Source organism: Seriola dumerili, unplaced genomic scaffold, assembly GCF_002260705.1.
Source record: "Seriola dumerili isolate Sdu_G_001 unplaced genomic scaffold, Sdu_1.0 BDQW01000149.1, whole genome shotgun sequence".
Classification (NCBI taxonomy): Eukaryota; Metazoa; Chordata; class Actinopteri; order Carangiformes; family Carangidae; genus Seriola; species Seriola dumerili.
This window is the reverse complement of record NW_019174404.1, coordinates 596,385-614,867: the sequence shown is the minus strand read 5'-3', so window position 1 is coordinate 614,867 and position 18,483 is coordinate 596,385. Positions and strand designations below refer to the sequence as shown.

Here is an 18,483-nt window from a genome sequence, read left to right as displayed (position 1 = left end):
TTATCGTTTCACCTCTTGGAACTTGTGAAGATGACAGGCAACTAATTAAAACTGCAGCTCTTTTGGGGTTTTTTTTGCACTTTTTCAGAATTGGAAGTTCAACAAAATAACACACATCGTCTCTCTCTCTCTCTCTATATATATATATATATATATACATATATATATATACTGTACATGTGGCCACTGCAGCTGCAATGAGTGTACTGACATTTACCTGCAGGAGGACTGAGAACTCGCTGGGAGAGTAGCGTCTGTCTGTGATGTAATCTAGGGAAAGAAGCAGCAGCGGTGGCTCTATGATGAAAAACAAAAGCAGCAGTGGAAACAAAAAATAAAAGGGACAAAAACAGCTGAGGGAATGTGAGGATTTAGAAATCGTTTGGTGAATAAAGGAGCAGATTCTCTCAAACAACCTCAGAGAAGCCGAGGCTTCGCACCTTCATTCTGCGCAGGTGAAGAGCTGACCGAAAAACAGTGAACTGAAGAAATAAGGGATTTACCACCAGTCATATTATATTTCAGAAAATCCTGCAGCAGGGCCAGGAGCACGAGAAGTCCAATTCCGTTGCGAGCATTTTGCTTTTGCTCGTTCAAACCTGTCGAATGTTATTTCAACGGAAAGAGCAACGAGGGCCTGAGAGCGCACGCAGCGAGCGCGAGGGGAGGGAGTGGACACGAGGCCGATCGGGTGGGGAAGAAAAGACTTTGCCTCCCTCTTGGGACTCCCCAGGAGAGCAGTATGGCCCAGTTCACGTTCCCTGTGTCTCTCCTCCCCGCTCATTACAGGTGAGGAAGAGGAGGAGGAGGAGGAGGAGCAGAAAGTGTACGCTCTGAGTCAAACCGACTGATCTGACTCATTCATTATTAATTGGACGCAGAGTGGCTTTCAGCTCCTTGCGGTCCTATCAGGAGGAAGTTTAGCCGCGAGGCACTTCTTGCACTTTCACTATCTGCTCCATCTCCCTCTCCTCACCGATGACCCGACAATGAGGTCAGATACAAAGAGAGAGAGAGAGCGTTAAAGAATGCAAGGGCGGGGAGAGGAGGAGAAGAAAGGGGATGGAACAAGAGGTCGGGGAGAAGGGGTGAAGAGAGAAGAAAAAAAGGGGCAGTGGGAAAGGAGGCAGGCAGGGGAGGAAGACAAAGGGAAGGTTTGGGATATGGAAGAAAGACACAAGGTGGGAAGATAAAAAAAAAGAGAAAGAGGAGGAAGAAGAAGGGAAAAAAAAGAAGAGAGAAAGCAGGGAGGTAAGAGGACAGGCAGTGATGCAGCAGCAAAGGGAGATAAAGACGGAGAGAGTGAGGAGGCAGAGATTCACACAGAGAAAGAGACGGTGAACTAGAAAGCTTCGAGAGGAGGAGATTCTGGCACAGCGCTGGCGGCAGCCCCTGCCGAGTGCCCAGGGAGGCCCCTTAGGACAGGCAGGCAGGGCTCGAGTGTGCGCCGAGTATCTCTCTGCCTCTCTCTCTCTCCCTTTCTCAGGTGCCTCAGGGGGGTTAGAGAGAGAGAAAGGGGGAGATATCAAGAGAGAGCCTGCTGTCAGTCAACACCACAGGGAGCAAGCTGAGGGCAAACACCACGCTGAGTGTGTGCAAGTGTGAGTGTGTGTGTGTGTGTGTGTGTGTGTGTGTGTGTGTGTGTGTGTGTGTGTGTGTGTGTGTGTGTGTGTGTGTGTGTGTGTGTTTGAAAGAAATCATGGCTGAATTGTGTATGAACACATGAAAACAAAGGGTAAGTAAAGGAAGGAAAAGAAAAGAGCTGCAACTTATGATCCTTTAAAATAAAGGAACGCCTGTTTGTGGCTCCTTGTTTGTCTTTGAGCCGAACAACAACAACAACAACAACAACAACAACAAAGACTGATTCTCTTTAAAAAAGAAGTTCCCTCAAAGTAACAGAGTGAAACTAAATATGTGGGAGGAATGAAACAGATTTAAATCAAGGTCTTACTGAACACAGAGAGACACGGAGCTGGACGGGACCCGCTGGCCTCCACCCACACCTCCGTCACCCGCAGCGTTTCATCAGCAGTGAACTTTCACACTCGCGTCTTTACTGGATGGTTTCATTTGAAAAGAAAATTTCCCAAAAAAAAAAAAAAAAAAATTTCACACGAAAAAAAAAAAAAAAGCAGATCAAGCGAAATTTCATTACACGTTCAAATCCCACAGATTTTCTTTTTCTAAAGAATTTACAGTGAGGAAAAAAAAAAAGTGAGAAAAGTCTCACATCAGAGGCTGTGATTTCTGTTTGATAAGTGACACGAATACTTAAAAGCCACGATGGTCTAGACTTATGTTATTATATAATTATAACATCTTTCAAGTCCTTTCGTTGACATGAGCTTTTGCTTGAAGAAAGGTGAGAAAAAACATGATCAGTCTGGTGTTTTAATAGCATACATTTTGATATTAACCGATTCATGTTGTCAATCAAAATCCTTGTGAGCGTCAGCTGCAGAGAATATGACCTCATGTGTAAAGCGCTTTTGGCTGCAGAGAATGAATAACGATTCAACAATTCACATTACTTCATATAAGAGAAGTTTGTTGATGCAACCTTTAAAAGTTTGAGCGCTGACAGCTGGGTGAACGGGTGAAGTCGCAGCTATAGATTATGTTCTGTCCCGCAGAGTCCTCTACACTCCGTCCTGCTGTCAATCACCCGTCCCCGTCCCCGCCGCCGGTGACGCTCATGCGGCCCGACGTTTGTGTGCAAACAAACTTGTGTTAGAGGGAACAGGGAGGCTGTGCGCTCTACGTCCCAAATCACAGTTGGGGTCACTGTCAGTTTCTGTTTAACCGACCACAGTGATGCATTTCTCTCCGAATTTGAACACAGAAAAAGCTCAGCGCTCGATAATGAATCCACTGACACCAAATACCACGGGGGAAATAATTGAGAATGATCTGTCGTCAGTAAACGGGTTGCAATTTAAATTGACATTTGAAATTGATTGTATTGAGCTGACCCCCCACAACTCCTGCACTCATGCAGGCAGCAGTCTGAAGCTTTAAAGATGCAGGAGAGAGTGTGTGTGTGTGTGTGTGTGTGTGTGAAGGACAATCACACAGCTCAGAGGGCACACAGCACCACTGAGTGGCCAGCTGCCTCCTGTGTTTGAACAAAGAGTGTTTCTGAGTGTGTGTGTGTGTGTGTGTGTGTGTGTGTCTGAGTGTGTGTACAAACAATTGTGTGCATTTGAAAGAATTTCTGTGCCAACGTCTAAATCTGCAGATGTGTTTAAGAGGCTGAGTAGTGAGCTGATGATCACAACAACAGAATTATTTATGTTCTGTTGCAGGCCACTTCCAGCTGCCAAAATATGCATGAGTCGCCACTTGGCTGTCCTCAGAGCCCGGGGGGGGGGCAAAACAAATGGTGCACGGCTGGATAGGTGTGTGCACGTGTGGGCGGCTGTGCACCCATAAACGACAGGGATCATGTTTTTGTTTTTTTTATTTACTTTCGTCAACATGCCGCTGGGGCACCACAAAATTAGTAGGAAATGGCACAAGTTCTGAAACGATAAATCCAGGCACTTAGCTTCATTATGTGTAAATGGTCGATGCTGATTCCTCAAAAGCAAAAATCAAGAGAAGTACACCACTCCAATCAGCAGATGCAAAAGCTGCAGTTTGCACTTTAAAAGCCGGCATCTGCCTGAAACATCTAGCCAATAATAAATTTTGTGTTTTTCATCCCTTGATTTTAGACCACTTCTCTCAGTGCCTTCATATAGTGTCCATTTGAATTGTGGCTACGCCCCAAAAAAACAAAGCAACTGGGACATAAAAACGGCAGAAAAAGTTCCTATTGAAAAAGGTTTAAAGTGAGGTGCTTGGGTGCTGCTGTTGTGTTTTCTAAATACATTATTTGAATTGTGCACCACAGAGCAGAAGCAGGCAGTGGAAGTATCGGAGGTGGAAATCTCAAATCTTAGGGCAAATAAAAGTAGGTCTGCGGATTGTTTAAGTGGTTGATGTTAAACTGTTTTGAACCTTTGTCATTTAATCCTCCGAGTTCATCCACTGATCAAGTGCTTCCAATGAAACGATGTTCCCCGTGTCACCTTTGCCCTTTATTTCCCCCCTAAAGTATTGTTTTAGCACCGGTATCATTAAGAGACTGTGCTGAGGAGAGAGNTCATCCACTGATCAAGTGCTTCCAATGAAACGATGTTCCCGATGTTGAGAGTGGGAGGCGGAGAGAGGATAAGAGTGACATACATGGCTGGGATGCCGACTCTTGAGACCCGAGAGCGACGACACTAATCACCCCTCTGCTTTAACGAGGTAAACGGTTCAAGGCCAAGGTCGGCGAGGGGAATCATCGCACTGCTCCTCGCCTTCCTGCTGCTGCATGCTGATGGCGGCGCGGGTGGTGATGGTGGCACTCAGCGATGAAGAACCACCGTCAGGTAGATTGTGATGATAGTGCCGATATACTTCAAATCACAAGCGAACATAATCAGCGCAACATCCAAATAGAAACAGTCTCTGATGCACTCTGATGAACTTGTCTCAGAAGAGAGAATTTAAGTCTCCTCGATGGCGGCAGGGTGATCCACCCACTCAGACTTCACCCAGGGTGAGCACCCTGCTGGTGCCCCACCCTTTTAAACGTGTGCCCCAACCAAATCACATCGCCCCTCTGTTCAAACAGCCAGCGAGGCAATATAAATCGCAAATCAGTTTCAATACACAACCGTGCTAAGGGGCTGCACAGCGAGGTGAATTATGATTTTTAAATGGGTTTCAGGTTTTAATAATTCATCTCGAGGAGGGTGACATTTTTCGAGGCTGCCTGGTGCTGATTCACATGAGCTCTGTGCAGGTCTGTGGTCATTACTGGATGATTTGAAAAGACTGGGAGATTTTTTGCGGTGCCCTAGATAAGGCTGCCGTTGCTTTACAGTTTTCTTACTGTCAACAAATCCCATGAAAAGACCAAGAAAAACGAGGACTGTGTGAGTCCATCTCTCAATACTTACCTTACTTCCTAACCCGGTCTGTGGCACTCAGCCACAAGCCTATTAGTTCTACTGAAGACACAACGCTTTAAAAACCTGTCCTAAAGTAGGCCATTGTGGATTTTTTGCATACAGGACTAAATCCTACATTTTTGTTTGGGACTATTTTTTTTTGCAATGGAGTAATACACATTCGGTCCTCAATTGAGTATTACAGCATCCAGCATCCAGTGTGGCTCAATGAGGCGTTTTAATGGGTCTTAAACAACGATGTAGCTCCTGGTTTTGGTAGCATTATCTTTTAACGCTAACATGGGCGCGGTCCAGGAAACCAGTCGCGGTTCTCCCACAAAACAGTCATCTCCTGTTTGTTTCTCTGAGTCTGTAGAAGATGTGAAACCGTGAAAGCCAACCACGTTATACACTGGTATGTGAACTACATGATCGACCTGTTTAACACATTAACTTTGTCTGTTATCATGTGCAACACTTCAGATTTTACCCATGATTTGGGTCTGAAGAAGCTACCAACAAGTGCGAGTTGATTTCAGCGGTTCCTCCTGATGAAGTGCGCTTCTGTTCCACTAAGACTATATTTAAAGTCGGTGAATGCAGCGAGAGGACGGTGGATTTCCCTGTGTGGTCACTGCGGTCTGTACGGAGACAAGGGAAGACTCCAGCAACTCGCAGCTCTCTCTATGTGTGCATTGTATTAAATCAGACTAAATAAAACCAGCACCTCTTCTTTAAGAGTCTGAGGAACCAGCCTCTTCTATGACTGCTAACGACACTTTGGCGTGCTCCACACTGCCAGCATCAGGGGTTTACGTCCCACCGGGACCACTCATATATATATACAGTAAGCACTCACGTTGGATGGAAGTGTCCACCAAAAAGCACAAGTTATTTTAACATGAGCTGTCAAGCAGTGCGGACGTACTGCAGAGGTACATCTCTCACAGGAAGCAGGATTTTCTGGGACATCAGGTTCAGCGGCGCTCCGACTATTAGAGGGTTAAGTCAAGTGTTTTTAAGAAGGGGCCGACATGCGGCCAGTGATCTAGAACAGTGGTTCACAAACTGTTTTTTCCTTCCGTTACTTTGATGCATCCATCAAAAATAACAATAAAAAAATAAACACAGGTCCCAGAAGAAAGAAGCGGGAGCCAGCGCAGGTTAGGGAAGCAGAATGTTGCCTCAGAAACTGACAGTTTTATCATTGCTTCTTAACCTCGTTCTTCCTCTGGTTTTGCCCACACCGCTGCTGCGAACTCACCGCTGCACTGAAATATCTGCACTCGGCTGAATAGGACATTAATGTGTTCTTATGTAATTTTGTTAATCATATATGCAAAAGTAGCATTAATTCTCCAAGACATGCACAGATGTAACCTCCGTAGGTTAAGTCCCACTTTCGTATGCACCTCTGCTGAACTCCGGCTGAACGTTTGCTTCATAAACAAGATCAACTATTCTAGAAAACATAAACAAACAAACTTTCTTTTTCTCCCTTTGAAGGAGCTCGTAACCAGTTGGCTGGAAAGGAAAATTCAGAATTCAAAAATAGCCATAACTGCAGTAATACTTCCATGACAAATACGTCCCAGCATGCATAGAAAAAATAAATAAAAGTTGCATTTTATGATGCACTTTTCTGGCTTCCTCCATCCAGCAGTTTGGACTTATGTAGCCAAGAAATTTGTCATTCAGGTCACTGTTACTTCAAAGGACGCAGGCTTCAGCAGCAGCCAAGTTTAAGATTAAAAACATGACAGCTTGAGAAAAGAAAAAAAAATAAAAGGGTCAAGAATACATTTTCAATGCATTTCCAAAAAATAAAAATAAAATAAAAAAGTTTTGGAAATTTCACATTCTCCAGGGCTTTCCAGGCCCTGAGAGAAAACACTTCTTTGCTCAGCTAGAGACAACATCCTGTCAAACGTTCAGCTGGAAGTGTTAATTCACTTTTGAGAAGCCATGATTCAACGTGACGAGTCTAAGGTGAGAAACTGCCGGACAGCTGGATGTGAATATGTGAAAGCATCTGTTTGCTGTTAACACCGATGTTTAATGCATCGGTTTTTTTGTGGCTGGAGAATTCATGTGGGGGTATCCGTGCTGGTGCTGCAGATAACGGGATGGCACCACCTTGTTTTTGCCCCACAGGGAACGTGGCACCGAGAGAGAGAGAGAGCGAGCGAGACAGAGAGAGAGAGAGAGAGAGAGGGAACCAAGAGTGAGAAAGAGCGAGATTAAGACAGAGGAAGTTGGAGTGAAGAAGAGCAAACAATTTTCACGTTAATTAGCATCTCTCTCTCCTCCCCCGCAACACAAACAATGCAGCGCCCAAAGAAGCAGAAGCAAACAGGGACAAGGCTGCGAGCTCGCTAACTTCAGGTCTCTGCTCATCTGTGCTGAATCAGTGGCAGGCAGCACACACATCAAAAAAGACTGAGCTGTGGGATTAAGAGCAAGTCAGAAGGAGTGGTGGGAGGCTCGGAGGAAAGAAAACAGAGGAGGGAGGGAGGAAGAGAGGGGATGGAACAAGAGACAGACAGAGGGAAGGGAGCGAGGGACAAAAAAAAAAGAGGAGGGAGAGGGAAATGGAGGAGGAAAACACAACAGAAGGGGGAGATGGAGAGCCGGAGATGAAAGGAGAATGATAGGAGGAGAGCATGAGGGGGAGGGAAAGAGGGAGATAGGGAGAATAGGAGGGGAGAGGAAAAGCAAGGGGATGGAGGAAGAGACGGAAAGAGAGGGAACAAAGGGAAATGTAAAAATGATGAGTGAAGGAGGGACAGACGAGGAGAGGAGGCGAGCAGGAGACGAAAAAGATGGAAAAAGAAAAAGAAAAGTCGGGGAACATTAGAAAAAAAGAGGGAGAATGTAAAGAAAAGGACGGAGGAAGCAACTGAGAGAGAAAAAAAGAAAAAGAGACAGTTGCTCTATTTCTGGATGTCTGACGCCTGTTCCTGCACACAGCAGGTCGCACGCTTCCAATGCTGACATGCGAACATTCAAACGCTGACGCATGTGTATAAACACACCAGCATCATGAGCGAGTTACTGCAGGGTCGCACATCTGTATGCAAAAGGGGGGGGGGGGGTGGGTTTTTTTTAGGGNTTCAAACGCTGACGCATGTGTATAAACACACCAGCATCATGAGCGAGTTACTGCAGGGTCGCACATCTGTATGAAAAGGGGGGGGGGGGGGTGTGATTTATTCAGTCGATGCTGAATCACACTGTTATTGAACGCCACTGTATCAGCAAGAGGCTGGTCACCAAACAATAAAAGAAGAAGCCTTCAAATCAGCCCCATCAAATCTCTCCGCCCTCGCCCCCCCCACCCCCCCCACCGCCGCTGGATCAATAAAAGCAGCATGGACTTTTAGAATAGCCGGCTATTTTGTCGGGGCGATGCGGAGAGCACACAAACATGACAAAGCCCTGCAATCCTCTGGGTAGCAGACACAATCAAACATACGGGATACTCAGGAGAAATAAACACGCACACACACACACACACACGCAGTCGAGCATGCAAGGGACACACACTTGTGTAGCCAATTTTGCGGCCCTGCTCATTTCTAAATCTATAACACATCCCAGCAGTTCCTGAAGGAGTGAAACACATGCCGGGGGGATTCATCACAGCTCGACAAATGCACGTGTGTGTGTGTGTGTGTGTGTGTGTGTGTGTGTGTGTGTGTGTGTGTGTGTGTGTGTGTGTGTGTGTGTTCGGCCCCTGGCAGCAGAAAACAAGAAAACAGTGTCGCCGTCATCACCAAGCAGCACGTCGCTCTGCCAACAATCCCCGAGAAATTCATTTTAAAATCCGGGCGAGATCCGAAAGCTGATGCGTACACATATATCAGATAAGTCACAGGGAAAAATGTGTGCAAAGTGATGCACACACGACCCTCCGTCTACCGCTGCATCACACGGCGCCATCGACTTGAATATTGGACTCACTGTAGACACAACACAGCTGCAGTGAACTGTGGGAATGGGGCGGATACAGACGTTGATGTGATGGCTAACCGACAGACCCACCTACAAACCCCCAGATTATGTTTCTATTAATGTTTTTAAATGGCTCCAATGTCATTTAAATAACATGTTCCTACCATTTCTGCAGCTCTGCAACCTGCGGCAGAAGTATTTAGCAGCTACCGAGTTCGATGCTTCCCTTAACTAGTTGATAAAGAGGAGAGGAGCGAGGAGGAGGGTGAATCTGGGCCTGACACTCGTCAGTTCATCAGATTCATGGCATCTGCTGTATGTAGAAATAAGCTGTTTATTATCAAGTTTATAAGGCAGATCCACCGACTCCCAGCTTCTTCACGTGTCTTGTTTTTTTGGGGAAAGATAACAATGCGCTTTCTTTGCAAACTGTTTGTAAGGGTTATGTGTCTGTCCTGTTGTGGCAATGCGAGGTAGGTGGTTGACATAAATCACATGCTGCTGAATCGAATGTGAACACATTTCCAGGTGACACTGGGCCAGGTAAACCTACACACACTTTTCAGTATGAAAAGTATGAACTTCTGTCTTCCCTGTTTTCTCTGCTAAACTACACAGATACTGTAAGTGTGTGTGTGTGTGTGTGTGTGTGTGATGTGAGTAAATAAGACACAGGAGCAGGAGTTGCATGTGTGTGCATTTGCCTGTTTGCACTGACAGCTAACCAGCTCCTATAAACCAGTGAGCTGCAACGCTTGTTCATAGTAATGGCTGGTGCACAGGCACAGCAGAGCGGCTTCTGTGATCCATCACTTACAGTTCACATTGAGTCACTCACTCACTCACACACACACACACACACACACACACACACACACACAGAGAGAGAGAAGGCAACTGCAGCCGCTTGGACAATAACACATCTGTGTTGTGGAGTGAGTGCAGTGGCAGAAGGGTTGAGGGGAGCTGCTCACCTGAAGAATGTGACAAAGAACTGCACCAGGTCCATGAAGTTACTGTGCTGCGAGAAGGCGATCTGTTGAGAAGAAAAGGCAAAGAAAGGACAACAGTCAAGAGTCAGAAATCTGCTCTCACAAGGGAGAAGTGAAAACAAGAGGTCAGCATTATACACGCAAACATGCGAGCTGCAGACTGGAGTTGACCTTGTGGAGAAGGAGCAGGAAATGAGCAGGAGAGATAACACTGCGTACTGTACGCTGTGTATATGTGACATGTATTCATGGTTCTCTGTCAATATGTGCATGTAACTGCCTTTTTGTGGTGTGTGTGTGTATGTGCTCCCTTTTGCTTCGCCGGTTCAAGCACCGTCTCAAGGTTTTCACATATTTATGGTTGACAACATCTCCTCGGCCACAACTACCGGGAGGCTCCCGGTCCGTCAGCTCATCTGCGCTCCGGACTCGGCGCCTGTCAAAGCGGCATCACGCCGGCTGCACACGGAACAACTCATCCCTGCACGTGTGGGCAGAAATCTGCACTATGTAATCATCACAAGAGCAATTGTATTAACATCCTGTCTTAATCAAGGTTGCCACTGGCACTGTGGTACCACCTCCTCACCCCCCCTCCCCTCCTCNCACTCGAAGGGGCGCTCACCTGAGGAAACACACACACACACACAAACACACACACACACACACACACACACACACACACACACACATGCCCCTAAATGAACAACATTTCTCCAACAACACAACACTGCCTCTCTCTGGCAGCACGCAGGTACTGTATCTGGAGCCAGAAGCAGAATTCCCCTCACACATTTCTCTCTCCGAGGTGACACCTCAGACCAGAACTCATCACTGCTCCTGCTTATTATTCCCCGGCAAAGCGGGGATTTGCATACAATTCCACGGGAAAAAAAAAAAAAAAAAAAAAGAAACAGGAGGCCGGATAAAAAAAGACAAAAGCCGGAAAAACCCAGCTGCGTGCATGTCAGATTAGCCCATGAATACTTAATACGTGATCAAGAATTACAATATATGCATGAGAAGGAAACACTCGATGGGTCTCAGTGTGTGTAAATCTACAGTGACTTTATACCAGAACAACATGGGGCCAAAGGCAGTGGCCTCTGTGGTGAGATGACAGGGGTGTGTGCGCATGTGTGTGTGCATGTGTGTATGTGTGTGTGTGTGTTTTGTCAACGGCCCGGGGTCTAATTTACTTGTGTAGTCAGCACCATCTGGCTCGCTAATGTGTTGCTGTTGATTACTGTTGAGCGGCCGAATCCTCAGCGTGATAATTTCGCTCTAGACTGTTGAACACTGAAGAGAAGTTCAGGGTGCCAATACGCCCGGAGAAAACTTTATGTGTGTGGGTGTCGATGTCGGGGGTGGGGGGGTTGGTCTGGCAGTCATGCTGCTGAGGTCAGGTGTGTGATGTCATTCAGGGCACAAATACGCCGTTTATCGACTGTGAGGCGTCAGAGAGTAACGCGTCCTTACTGCAACAAATGATAACTTCCATCATCAGTTATCTTCTTTTAATTTTATTCATTCATTTTCCCATTAATTGATTAGTTTAATCTGCAAAGAGGCCGCTCTCTCCTCTGACTGCAGATGTTTCGGGGCATTTAATTATTAAACTTGATGTTCAGTCTTATTAAGTCATTGTTTTGGATTTGTCTTTGTTTAATATGTTGGGGTTTTTTTATTAAGCTCTTGGGTTGTTATAAATGTGCCATTTCGGCTCTTTTTTGGAGATGAAACTTCCACATGAGTGTAGTAGAAATGTAATTTATGACTTTAAAATCTCATTTCTATTCCATTGTGAATTTGTGGAACACTTTGTGTCGTAGTTATTGCTGACTCTTCGCTCATTACACTCTTGTAAAAGTGATTTTTAACCCCAGTGAAGGTTTCTCTGGTTAAATTAAGGTTTTAAAAAACTGTGAAAAATGAAAATCATCCAGAGCCTGAGATTCAGTTCCATGTTCAGTTTTCACGTCCAACCAGCAGCTCAATACTCAAATACATTCAAGTTACAGCGATATATAACAGAAGAAAATAAATAGCATTTGGTGTGGACAGGAAACTGCTTTTTGACATTACAGTCCAAAACTCTCTCAAGCGGCGGCTCCGCCCCTCTGAATCTGCTCACTTCCTGTTCTCCTCCAGTGTAAACAGAGCTCCATGTCCCTCCACAAAGAGTTTCTAAGGAGCCGCTCAGGTAGTTGCAATTAAAGAGAAAAATCATTTGGGAGGGAAAATTTTACTTCCTGCACTCATGAATGTAAACGGAGGTAAAATGAAAGGATTGAAGAAAAACTACGGGAGATTATGTGAAACTTTGAGTGGCGGGGATTCTTTTAAGAGGATAGCTTAGAATTATTAAAAGGAAGCATTTTTCAGCTGGCGTGCTGAAACCCGACGTGCTTCGTGACAGCGGCGGCCCCATACAAAGCCATCTAACTCCCCAACACAATGCTCCCTTTCTGATGACACAATGGGCCCCTTCAAGGACAATGCTAACTTTCAGAACACGGGGGGAAAAAAATAAATGGCTGCTTCAGCATCACGTCGCCGCTGCATAACTCCATCTGAAAAGTACATGCAGGCCAAGTCGCAGAGAAGATGTGCGATAACAGTTATTGTAGCGGCTAATCGCAAGTGTCAGCCATGTGCGGTGCTTTGTCACCGAGAGTCAGGCTGATGGCGGGAGGCCCGGGTGGCGCTCTCGTTATGTGCCCAGCAGAGGGTGACTCTTTAGGGGCTGCGAAGGATCTCACAGCAGGGCCTGTCATCCTGCCGCCGGGCATTAAGACCGGAAATATTCTGCCTTTAATGCCTTCTGACAGCCGCTTGTAGTACATTGGCAGTTTTGAAGGAAAGTGTCTTTATCAGTGCGAGCGGAGGGCTGCTCAACAGGTTCCCAACGACAAAGGAGAGGACAGAGGGAAACTGAATTTTAAATGTGGTGGAGCTGGAATATGTGTGTGAGAGCTACTTACATCCATGAGGGTGGATGTGCCAGCTGCTTCACAGAACATTATTTCTTAAATGTAATAGTAATAATGGAGGGAAACCGGTGAAGCCACCAGCCAAACGCGATAATCTGCCATTCTTTAGAGGTTTAATGAAACTATATTTTACTTTTGTAATAGTTTCTGCATATTTTTTTTAGCAATGCTAGTGGTGTGGCGCTATGGATGGTGATATATTATCATGGTAACACTATCATTTGTCTGTCCGTGCACTATTTCGATCCAGACTGAGTCGTCTCACAGAGCGTAGGTCGGATGAGTCAAATCTTGAACATTCACATTTAATCGGATTGGCAAAGAAATTTGATGCCGACATTTGTGGCTCCTTCAGAAAGAATTACAATAATCAGTTCATCCAGTGTCATCGTCATGTCACAAATTTCACTTTTCTCCAATACTTTGGTTTACGACCAAACGCCTGCACAAGTAATGATATCGTCATCAGCTGCTAATTAGCAAATGTTAGCATGCTAACACACGGCACTAAGATAAAACGTGTGTTAGCATTGTCATTGTGAGCGTGTTAGCATACTGATATTGTATTTAGCCGGAGGCGGTGCTGTCAGAGCTCGCTGTAAACTCTTCGTCTAGTTAATATATAATTATCATAAATGTAACTTTGCTTGAGTAGCTGATTGAATTTCACACGTATCTCAATCTTTCATTTTACATCTATTAATACATATATTTGTTTATACTATTTTGAACATATTTTCTTTGTTTTTTTAGATTAAAAATGCACAAAAACACTTTATATTTTCTATATTTTTTACTATGCTTTGTATTTATTTTCTATTTTGTTGGCACAAAATTCAATTTACTGCTCGACTACTAAGCAGCTGGGTGACTTTGGGGCTGTACGCGCCAGTGTTGCAAGCTGGCAGAACCGCTGTGTTTCCGCTTCCTGCCCTCTCTCTGTGATCAGTATCAAGACGCACCCATCAGGCAGCCATGCATGGCCCCAGATAAACACTACACAAGTCCAGATACACAGAGCGGCCCAGCCAGCTGATAGCTACAGCTGCTGAGACTCCACAGCGGGGGTATTAAATTGCAGCCTGTTTCTAATCTCTACTATATCATGACATGTTCATGAAGGCACGGAACGGGAGATCACAGCTCTTTAATGTAATTAGTCTGGGATTTGCGTTTCATTACAAACATCATTAAATTCAGATCTATTCTTCATCAAGACAGAAAAAAATAAATTAAGAAAAGCGCGGGGAGAACTCCTTGCTGACTAATCTCAGTGCAATAGATTTTGCTTTGATGATCCGACCTGCTTGACTGTGATATAGTCATCACAGAATTCACTTTGACCATTGTAAAAGATTTCATTTCATTATATGGAAATATGGAAGCATTTTTTTTTCTTCCCTGAAATCCAACATCTGTGCTTTTCAGAAGTTCTGCACATTTGATCTGACACATTAGGTGGGAAACTGCCACATATTCCAAGACTGTTCAGTTTTAAGGGTAGAAAAAAATAATAAAATATACTGTTAATTTAATGCAACAGATTGGGAATTGTGTGAATTCAACAAGTGGAGTGAATGCAAATGGGAAAAAAAAACAAATTCGGAGTGCACGCTGTTCTAACGCTACATCCGACCACGTGAAAGCAAACAGAAGCAGCCTCGAGGTGGTGTGCTGCAGAGCGAGCATGAGAAAGAGAGAGAGAGCTCTGTATACAGTAGCAGAGAGAGAGAGAGAGAGAGAGAGAGAGAGAGACTAAGCTTGCACACAGCCCACTCTGAATGCAGCATGTGTTTCAACTTAACATTCCACTTTGCCCTTGCTCTTTCTCGGCTGCTTATGAGCCGTTTTTCCACCACTCCGATCTCTGCCTGCCAACACTGGAGGACCAACCGCCTACGATTACATACACACACTCACATCCCAATGCCACACTGCTGTGGACCAGTGAAGGCTGGCAGAGTTAGAGAAAAGAAAATGAAGAAAAATGAAGGGATGTTATTAAGAGCAAATGGTAAAAAAAAAAAAATAAAAATATGATTCTGAGACGAGGAGCTGTGGCAGGAAAAGAAAGAAAAAAAAAACAAGTGGAAAATGTTACCTCGCTGACGAAGGTAAAGCTCCATGAGTGCGAGGAGGAAAAATGACACGCTAGCAGACCTGCGTGCTTTAGTATCAGGGGTGATCTTCTACATGATCTCCCCCCCCACCGCCCCCCGCCCCCCCTCCCCCAGCAGTGCAGAAGGTGAGTTGGACCAGAGGAAGCTGAGAGGGGCAGGCTCCCCTCAACTCAGCTCAGTTCTGCTGCGCTGGTGATCTCCTGAGGCAGGCTGGCAGCAGCTGGGGTCCTGAAGCTGAGAAAAACTAAGAGCCTTCACAAGGCAGGATATGGAAGATGGAGGCAGGGTTTTTTCTCCCCTTTTTAGGAGGAGGGTAGGGGGGAAGGAGCTTGCACAGGGCGACCAGTCAAATCACTTCCACAACGGATCGGGGAGGCACGAAGGCGGGCAGGCTGCACAGAGCGCACACAAAAAGCCAGGCCCCAGAGTGCACTCGCACTCCCAAACCAGTGCCAGCCAATCCCGGCGCTGCATTCATTTTCTGCATCACACTTAGTGTTGATGCCGAGTTTATTCTCTATCCCTTATCGAGCTGCAGAAACAGCCACACACTAACTATGCATGTGCACGTATGATGAAAACCCTGAAAGCCATTGAGGGGTTTTATTGACAGCTACATGTGTAAGCATGTATGAACACACCTATATGGGGTTTTTTGATATTCTAGTCCACCACTGAAGCGCCGGCAGTGATGCAGCTTAGTCACATCAAATGTCAACATATCTAATGTTAGTTATTTTTAGTCAGACCTACTTAAAACGACTTAAATATGTCGACACCAGGTACCAAGAGACGCGTCCTTGTCCTGATACACAGACCATTATAATCTATAGGGACACTGTATTACCATGCTTATACCATGGCAGCAAGTCACAAGCAAAAAGACAAACTGCATGTAACGCTGCATCTGTTTTCTTTTTTGTTGTTAAGATCCCATGAAACTGCCACTTGAAATTCCTGCATAAAATCCTGCATGTTCAGTGCCGACCTCGTGCTGCACTAGTGGGTGTAAGTAGAAAGTCTAAAATAACAAATTCATCAAAGATTGTAAAAAAAATTATTTTTTTTAAATCCTATTTTTCTGCCCCTTCAAATCGACTCAAACTGCCTTTATTTCCATAACTTATATCCCATATATAATGTTTAAAGTTTGTTTGTTTTGAGTTTAAAGCGCCTCTCTCTAAAACCTTAAGACCCCCCCCCTCCCTCCCCCCAGTGGTAATACATGTATATACAGCATATATTGACACAGCAACACTTGCTGCAATGTACTATCTGACGCAGTCTAACAAAAACAGCTCTGCAATGAATTCTACCTTCAACAGATTTCCACTTCTGACGAAAATGTTTTAAAGAGATGTCGAATCAAGTTCACTGTCACTTTTAGAGGCAACCAGCCAATTAGAAACAAGTATTTGTTGGTTGCTTATGTCACTTTGGACTTAACTGTTTATCAAATGAATACATGTAAATGCATCTTCCACAGCTATGATATAAACAGTAAAGAAGCATGAATATGACTAATGATCTGGTATATGATCTGTTTTTACATATGTAAGAGTTTCTACATCTTTTACTTTGAAGAAAAATCCAACACAGTGAATCCACTGACTGAAACAAGTTGACTCTAGAGCTGCAGCAAAACACATGCTCCACACACTGATTCATTATGTGAGCACAACGCTGCTGTCAGCGTGTGCAGCGGGAGCGCCGCCGAGGGACGGTTTCCTCTCCCCTGTCCACACGGCAGCGGTTCACCGGGTGCAGCGGCGATTGTAGCTCGGCTGCACAAACACGCACAACTCAACGCAACCGGGGCGAGCAGATACAGAGCCCTATTCACTACTACTGCCAAGGAGCCACATCAACACTGGGGAAATGCTTGTGCACACTAAGGTACAGGAAACTTTTTTTTTTCCCCCCACTGACCACATTTTACTGGTGACTGCCAACTTTTACATTTAGCCATTTTACCAGCCAACTTTTCTTTTTTGGTTTGTAGAGTAGAAAAGTGGCCGAGCGTGAATGAGACTGACCAGTCACGGAGAAAACTGACCACAGTTTTTGCTGAACTTTGATGCAAAAATATGTGTGGAGCTGGGGTGTATGTGTAAGCACACATACGTACAAAACTGAATATGAGACAATTCTGCACATCAAAGCATATTAGGAGACCTGACATGCCATTTTGTAGATGCTTTTATTCAGAGTGCATGAATACAAACATTTTCAGCACAAGTTGCGCTTCTACAGTCGCTTGTAATAATCTTACATGTGAGCATGCATGCAAACATGACATTGACTCCGAGCAGCAGCAGTGAATATTCAGGACAGTTTGGCCCCATTTCAGTTCTACTCGACTACATCGGTCATTTCTCACATATCATGCTGTTAATCAAGTTATGTTGCACTTTAAACCTTTACATGTGTTACTTAAAGAAGCAGCATGACGGGGCTTTAGAGCTGCACTGGGTACATTTCCAGGTTAGTAGACCCAAACAGTGCAAAACAAATCTGTTATAATCACAGCAAACTTTTGTTTTAGTGCAATTTCTCCCACATTTTGTTCGCCTAACGAATCCTTTCAACTCACCCTGTCTGTCACATGTCATTCCCTAACTCTCCATCGTTTCTACAGACCCATACCGTCAAAGCACAAAGCCTCTCTTTCATAGATTTCAAGTGACCAGTCCGCTTTCTTCCTGTATTCAACAAACCAGCAAATGGATGCTGATCCCATGATGCCACAGCTGAATGTGTCATTCTGTCTGTCAAGAGTTTAATTTGGCCAGATTTATCCGACGCTTTACGAAGGCTGCAGCGGTGAAGCCGACTGAACAATGCTGAAGCTCATCGTGCAGCTTCGGACGCAGACTACTAATGTACAACATTCATTAAGCTGTTTATTATGAATACTGAGCGGTAATGATCATAAGTTCAGAGTCAGCGGCTGTCATGCAGTTATATGTGCCACCGACATCTCGTGCTGCGTCGCAAACGACAACACCTTGTTCTACGGCAGCGCGAACTACATCTTACTTTATTTCCAAAAGAACCACTTGTATTTTTTTACAACTGAACTGAAGCTTACTTGAATCTTAATGGGCCACGTAAAGTTGCTGACGTAGACAAAGAACGTTATGTTGGGGTTGTTGCGGAAATCAAAGTTCTCGTTGGAGAAGCTGTCTTTGAACTCCTTGATGTTGCTCCGGGAGACGATGGGGATCTCCTCCCCGGTCTGGGTTCCTGCTGGATGACACAAAGACAGAGGGACGGACGTGGAGAGACGGGAACCGACAACGGAAAATAAGAGGACAGCGATACAGAGATGGAGAGGGAGGAGAGCGAACGGGATGAAGGACAAAATACGAGTAAGATGAAGGTAGAGACAGACAGATGGAAGAAGTAAAGCAGAGAGACATTAAACACCATCCAC

The 18,483-nt window shown here is 45.0% G+C and overlaps 1 protein-coding gene across 2 annotated transcripts in view; it reads right to left on the bottom strand.

The window, feature by feature from the left end:
- Positions 1-18,483, bottom strand: part of atrn (attractin) — a 116,648-nt gene that overhangs the window by 44,708 nt on the left and 53,457 nt on the right. For both annotated transcript variants that reach the window (XM_022750467.1, XR_002665270.1), the window contains 2 exons: positions 18,139-18,296; positions 9,917-9,978 (listed from right to left, as the gene is read on the bottom strand). In XM_022750467.1, the coding sequence (XP_022606188.1) occupies positions 9,917-9,978; positions 18,139-18,296 (220 nt within the window). Of the gene's footprint in view, positions 1-9,916; positions 9,979-18,138; positions 18,297-18,483 lie in introns of those variants that run through there.